General features: G+C 32.0%; 1 protein-coding gene across 1 annotated transcript in view; it reads right to left on the bottom strand.

Moving 5' to 3' along the window:
- Nucleotides 1-236: 236 nt before the first annotated feature.
- LOC129233812 (E3 ubiquitin-protein ligase SH3RF3-like) overlaps nt 237-7,750 on the bottom strand; it is a 28,748-nt gene continuing 21,234 nt past the window's right edge. Inside the window, exons 12-14 of the mRNA XM_054867787.1 lie at nt 6,950-7,107; nt 4,793-4,930; nt 237-405 (exon numbers count right to left, since the gene is read on the bottom strand). Of these exons, the coding sequence (XP_054723762.1) occupies nt 237-405; nt 4,793-4,930; nt 6,950-7,107 (465 nt within the window). The remainder of the gene's footprint in view (nt 406-4,792; nt 4,931-6,949; nt 7,108-7,750) is intronic.

Genomic DNA, 7,750 nt, shown 5'->3' with positions numbered 1-7,750 from the left:
GTTTAACTCAAAAACACAAATGCCTAAATGGTTTTGATATTTTTTGAAATTTTGATCCCAAGAATGCAGCAGCAATGATGAATTCTATCCTCGAAAAACCACACCACAGTGATATCTGAGATTCGACATTTTCAGAGGGCCCATGTACGTAAGGCAATGCACAGCATTCGGTACAATCAGCACTAGAGCCGAATTTGTGGAGACTTTTCAAGTACTTATTTAAAATTTTGTGCTAATCAAAAGCCCTCTACAAAACTTGAAGGGAAGAGTCCAGTTTTACCAGTTCTTTGCAGTGTACCTTTATACCATCCGTCTTCGCGTTTTTTGTGAACATAAACAATATCACCAACTTTCAATTCTAACTCATAGTCACTGTTAGGTGGATAAGGCACAATGCAACGAAACCTGAAATAAAAGTGGATTGTTAATTATTTTCATTAACATTAGTAATTTGCTTGCATTTTTTCTCATTTCAGTTAAACTTGAAATTCAAGTCAATTTTATTAACAGCATGTCGATTCCAAAATGACGTAAAATTTGTCTTTAAATAGGCTGAATGGCATTCTTATTTGCTCACATTTTGTCTTGTGTTGTCACTTTTAATGTGATTATATTTTCTTGGTAGTTATGCTAAATATTAATTATTTTAATAAATGATTTGTGAATATCTAACCTGGCAGCATTATGAAGGTTGCACAGATCCTAATCACAGCTTTACTGCCCTACTAGGCTAAGTTTGCCTTAACAATTGAAACACTATTTAACATTGAAATAACTGAAAAATCTTAAATGTAATTTAACTTTGAGGATTTCAATATAATTTTGAAATTCATTTGTGTAGATTTGTTTATGGATTAAATTTTAATTTGCATATACATAAGAGATAAATGTACCCATAGATACATAAGTAACAATTTAGTAAAAATTCAATTTAGTAAAAATTAAGTTTTAATCTCTCGGCAGGGGCGCCGACTTGCAAAACTATTGGGGGGGGGGGCAGATATCACTGGGATATTCGGGTGAATGAACTCACCCTCAGGTAAGGGGGAGTCTGGCTGTCTTTTCCCATAAAATTTTTAGGTTTATGTACCTTGAAAATGACATTTTGTAAATTTTCTAGTGCATACAAGTCACACAAATCAGTAATATATGATATGTCGCTTTCAAGGTAAAAGAATCTAAGCATTGGTATACTAATTTGATGGTTCAATTAGACCATGTCAATTGACTAAAGGGATATTTTGACAGCTCTATATTGTGTTGAGCCTTGCAGTGGACACATATTGTTGTGGATGGAAATATAAAAACCAACTTCTGAAGTCTACGAAACTACACCCTCATATTCATTGGTGGGGACCGGGACTTATAAGTTGGGGACAAATTCTTTTTTGAATACTGAAGACTTTTTAGGCCATCTATGAGTGACTTAATGACTCTCCCCCATGAATGCTTTGACATTCTAGTTCTAAAAACAGTTTTGATACTACTTTGTCAACATATGGAAAATGAAGTGGAGAATCAAGGGTTCCCACCAGTAATCATTCGAGATTGAAGTCTTAAAAAAAACTTTTGGACTGTCTTGATGATGTGAAGGTAAAGAGGGATGTTCCCAAAATTTTTTTTCTGAAACTGTTGTCGAAAAAGCGTAAGTTTTTGCCATCTTTAGCAATTTTAGGAAGTTTGGGGGGTTTCTCCTGAAAAATTTAGTGACTTTGAAGCTTTATAAACGTAATTTCAGGCCGTCTCACAGTGGGGCGAAAATGCCAGAAAGAGCTTAAAAATGTTTTTAAACCTCTCTCACTTGTTTGTTTACAAAGGCATGTTATTATGGAGCTTTTTCAATTTGTTTGGGCTCAGGGTCCAAAGTTTGCAGGTTTATGCAGCTAATTTCTTTTCAGGGTCTTTCTACAGACCATTTATGACTAAGTAGTATTAATTTCTAAGAGGACATAAGAGCAGGGCCCAATTTCCCAATAGGCAGAGTAGGCAGCTGCGTAGGGCTGCAAATTTTGCTTTAACCACGTTTTTATTTTTTTAAATTATTACTCTTGAAGCTATTATTCTTTTATTTTCCATAGTGACATCCTTTTCTTGCAATTTAATAATAGTTTACTTTAACTCATCTTATGAAAATGAAATACTTTTCAAGCATGGAAATAGATGCGTGTAAAACAATAAGTGTGAAGACAAATAGCGGCGTCGATTGAAGAAAAGCAAGTGTCATTGCGTTTGACCAGAAGCTCCAACAAGATTGGAGTTTGACAAAGATTTTCAGTGCCATAGTAAAGTTAATTTAATTATGGTTTCTTCAGTGATTGACATATATTTTCTTTTCTACATTATTAATATTTAAAAACTTTTCGCTTAATAGTAGTAAGTCTGGGCGGCAAATGAAATTGAGTGATGAGCGAAAAAGGTTGAATGATTTTAAATGAAGAGAGCATGCTTAGTTAAAAACCGATGAACAAAAAAGAGTTTTCAAAATGTTTTCAAAAAGTGATACATATTTTTCAAGTGGGCAGTTTTCAAAAGCAGAATCTTTGAGCTTTTTGGAATGTAATCCAGTAGCAATTTACAAGTGAAATACCATCGAGCAATGAGGAATGGTTAGAAACGTTAAGTGAGTGAACGTAATATCACACAGGAAATTACTTAAATCGTTGATTCACAGATGAAAACAATTCTCAATTTGCAGAATGATAAAATACGAGCATGCACGAATATCATACATTCAGAACACTTAATCGGATGGAACATTTTTCAGCATTAAAAAACAATTTTAAAAATTTAAAAAAAAAAAAAAATAATAATCTCAATGTTGCAATTTTGTCTCTGAATTTTTCAAATAAGTAATTTTTGGGGAGGTCACAAGCGTTTTTTTTTTATTCATGGAATTTTTTTATCTTCTTAAAAAAATTTTTTAGAGTAGGGTGGGCGGCAGATTTCAGACTTGCCTAGAGGCGGCGTGGAGCTAAATTTGGCTCTGCATAAGAAGACTTTTTTTTTGTAGAGTGTTTTGAAAAAAAAAAAAAAACCCTTCAATTCCCAAGTTTTCGGTGCTGATTAAAAAGGATTTTCAGTTTGAGAATTCAGTTACTTATTTTTTGCGTCCTATTACTATGGTTGGACACGAGAGAAATTAAATATACCTGCCTCTAAATAAGAAAAAAAAAAAAAAAAAATCCTGCTTAAAAGCAATTTTTGTAAATTCTCACACTCATGGTTCTTTAACTTTCTAAAGGTTTCCTTCAGCTTTGTAGTGGACGAAGGGTTCTAAAATTTCAGTTCCGATTGTCAAAGAATAGACCTGTGCAAATTTATTAATCCTCAACTGGTTTAACATAGGAGGAAAAAAACATTTATAAGCGCTTTTAGGCGTTTTTGTTCCACTGTGTGTCTTTGGGTGACAAAAGAAGGAAAAAAGGGGTTTGAGGGTTGTCTTTGTATTTTTTTGTTGTTGAACTAATGAAGTCCTAAAAATTCAATTTTGGAGTTTCTGTTATGACTACAGAAGAAGATTCAAAGGCTACCCCTGGATTTTTTTCTAAATTGAAGTCACAAAAACGTAATTTTACGCTATCTTTAGGCTTCTTAGTAACACTAATTTAGGCATCTTTGAAGTTGGGAGGAAGGCAGTTTGGGGGTTTCCTTTCAAATGTTTTGAAATTAAAACCTTAATAATATCATATTTTTTGGCCATTTTTTTTGTAATTTTAGGGTTCAGATGATCTTTCTAGAATAAAAGAAAAGTGTGGGAGCAACCCCAACTTTCTTGAGCAGGATACAGAGGTTGTGCATTGAAACAATAGATGTATTCTTATACTTACAAATTGAAAATTATGTTGTTTTGCATAATTTCTAAAATTGAGTGGCAATCTTGAACCATCAGCCTGTAATTCTCTATAATAGTTATCATTTTCTAAACAGAGGACAATATAAAGCATAAGGGAGAATCCCCCCTACTAATGTAGGTGTTTTGTTAAATTCCTGTATTTCTCTTTTAAAATCTTAAAAACAGAACAACTGAGAAAACCGACTTCCACAAATCTAAAGACTGGAATTTGCCTATTAGTGGAAAATCATGAGTATAGAGTTTGTCATCTCAATAACTAACATTCAACTAAAACTTTAGTAAATATGGTACAGTGAAACTTCTCCAGAGTGACCGCTCTCCGATCCTGACAATAGAGGTCCTTAATGGATGGTAGTCATTCAAAGAGGTCGTTTTTGAATTCCCAAAAGACATTAGCACCAATGGAAATCGTTTTAATTCAGCTTAGAGTATATTAAATAGGACCATTATGATATGAATATATTTTAGTACAGGAACTAAAATTTTTCTTTTCAAATTTTTAAAACAAAATATACTTATTCTTACATTTTTTTTCCTAGAAACTAATTTGCTTTAAAATATTAGGAAAGAGATCTATCTCTTTGCTTTGCCTGAAACATTTTTTGTTCCCATTAATTTTTTAGCTGCAAAAATAAATGATTAATGTCTTTATCATTAGTGCAATAAGAGCTTATTAGTGCAATAGAGAGAGAGAGAGGGAGGGGGGGGGGACAAGTGCTTAAGATCTAAACTAAATTCTTGCAAAAAAATTCAAACGGCAATTTAAAGGCAAGAAACTTTACAACATGAAGAGACTTAAAATTTCTCCAGAAAAGAATTTCAGAATATTTATTAAATTATTTATGAATGCTTTTAATTTCCCCAGGTACAACCTATGATGAAATATTCACCTTATTGTCGATTTAATGTTTACACAATTTGATAAAATGAAGCATTTACCTCTCTCGCACAAGTGGAGCGGGCTGTTTCGGCCGTGACGAAGACTTTGGAACTTCACCATTCGAGCCATCTAACGATCCCGTTTTTTTATGACTGACATTCTGACTACCCAATGCTTCACTGGGGCATGATGTAGATCTGAAATGTTAAAAAATTACTGTTCTGGTTAAAACTAATGGAGTCAAAAAATTTCACTGTTTCTATCAAAACAAGGGCTGACACTGCATATTAATTCTTTGCATAATTTCATACACACTTTGACTAGGTCAAACATTTCAATGTTCTCAGCACAGTTTTATTAATACTTTTTTTCACCAAAAAACATTCACAAGAAGATTAGGTAAAAGCAAATCTTCCTTCACTTTGCAAGGAGAGCAGTACCATGCTAGCAGACTGTCACTGGTGTGCTAAATTAGTAAATTTAGCTACCAGTGAGAAGGTAACCTCAGCTTCAATGAGAGAACGGGAAAATTAGTGATGATGATTTTTTTCTGCAAATCAATTTTTCAGTAAATTAAAAAATACCAACTTCATTAAATTCTGAAAACACTGACAAATACAGATCAAACTGAAGAATACTGACTTATATTGACCAGTTTTATGCCCTGTTTTAAATTCAAAATAAAATTTTTAGCAATGTCTCTACACTGAAATAAAATAAACACACGTTAAATAACAAACAGAAAAAAGAAAAAGAAAAAAAAGAGGATAAAATTTTAAATTCCTCCACTATCAGAAAAGCTTAAAAACAGTTGAAGAATTTTATTTGTCCATACTTAGGAAAAAACATGGCATTCAGATAAATTCAGTCTATATATATATATATATATATATATATATATATATATATATATATATATATATATATATATATATATATATATATAAATCTATATCTGACCCAGACTATTTTAATGTCGAATTTAAAAGTGATTTTCCTTGCTGGAAAACGCGCTTATTATGATTTTCCTGGTTAATTTAGGTACCTCGGTACTTTTGGACCGAGTGCAGAAAATCTTCTAAGGGGGTCAACACAAACTGAAAATTTCAACAAAATTGGTCCAGTAGTTTCAGAGTTTACTCGGGATATACACATTTAGACTTTAAAATTTATTAATAAAAAAAAAAAAAAAAAAAAAAAAAAAACAGCTGCATTGCTCGGGGTTGCCCCGTCTACCTTGAAAACAAAAGTTATGTCAAGTGCGCATGTTGAACATTCAGGCATAAATAAATAAAAAAGAAAAAAGGTATAAAATTTCCCATCAACGTGCAGAAGAGAAAATTCTTTATGACTCAAAATTTAAATTTAAACCTCGTCAAATTATTCAAAAAAACTCCAAATATCAGTTATGTGAATTTTTGAGCATCAAAGGATCTCTGAGCCAAATTTGGCCAAGATCCGATGTAAACTTTGGATTTGTATAAAGAACATACACTCAAAGACATACATTCTTTTATACAACACTCATATTATTATTATTACTGTTATTGATTTTTCCCAATCTTTTGAAACTGGCTATTAGATGGCAGCACATGCAGTAATTATTTTAAAATTCAAAGAACCCGTTTTGTGAATTTTTGAGGATGAAAAGATTATTCGACATAAACTGTGGATTTGTAAAATGAACACACAAACCCATTTTATATGCATGTAGATTGAAAATTACTTATGAAATGATACACCAAAATAGATTTATTAGGCAATAGGTACCTAAAATTCTATACTCGACTGCAAGCTTACTTGACAGTGGAGAACTATGCTGAGGTGAAGAGAATGAAATAGTTCCTAGCTCCTTGTCTGATAGTTGGGTGAAATTACGCTCTTCAATTAAGAAATCGGATCAGTTAGTTAAACCCACACATATGTAACCATTTTTTGTCATAATTTCTGTCAATCTTTAAACATTTTCAATTTTACCAGAGAGCATTTGTCCATTTGAATCAAACACGCCAACTAATAGCAACTCATAGACAGGTTGCGATCTTCTCTTATTGGTGAAGAAGATAGGGGAGGTAGCTAGTCAGTTTTTGACGTTTTATCTGTTAACTCTTTTTTCTCCCGCACGTCGTGATGTCATTGCCAATTTAAGTTGCAAGCAAGAACAGCTATGCTTCTGTACAAAAATATAACCACTTTCCATGGCTTAGTTTACATACCTTACATGAACAGCAGAGAGAGATTGTTGAGATGATGATGTTCCATCTACGAATGAGGGATTATCACATGAGTAATCAGATGGGGGTGGAGATTTTGATTTCCTCTTCGTCAGCCTTTTCATTAGACTAACTATTTCCTTTTCCTTCTTCTCTTTGTGCTAAAATTATGAAGAAAAGTTGATATAATTGCGTTAAAAACACAGAAGGAAGTAAAATAATCAGCTAAAAGGATTTTTTTTCAGTAAAATTTAGAGGTTCTGAACATAGTCAAATAAGACTCCTATTGATTTTTACTTTCAAGCTGTTAGCATATCTTTAAAAGCATCCTAAATAACTTTTCTTTTTGTTATTTATGCTTTTATAAAAAAATTCATGCTTAAACTAAAAACTTTAAAACAACAAAGATATAGAACTAAATAAAGCAAAGAAATATTCCAAAAGTATATTTTGTCACTATCATTATTTACATGTAAGTACATAAAAAAACTGCAATGTTAAAAAATTCAAAAATGAATGAATAAAAGAAGTTTATTGTCTTATTTAAGGACTTTCTGAAACTATTTTAACTGATTTTTACCTTTAAGTTTTCGAAATACATGACTGTATAATAGGGTGGTTCAAAAAAACTTTTTTTCAACAAGGATCCAGGACACCCCCATCTTTTTAGACTTACTAATAGTATTATGCTGTAAAAGTATTAGCTTCTTACTCAAATTTTAAGAGGTGCTCAATGACTCCTCAATTTAACATTAGCCGTACCGTAGAAAATGCCACAAATTCAGAAACATTTAATATCCCCAG

This window comes from Uloborus diversus, unplaced genomic scaffold, assembly GCF_026930045.1.
Source record: "Uloborus diversus isolate 005 unplaced genomic scaffold, Udiv.v.3.1 scaffold_75, whole genome shotgun sequence".
NCBI lineage: Eukaryota > Metazoa > Arthropoda > Arachnida > Araneae > Uloboridae > Uloborus > Uloborus diversus.
Note: the sequence above shows the minus strand (reverse complement) of the source record. Positions and strands in the feature narration are given on the sequence as shown.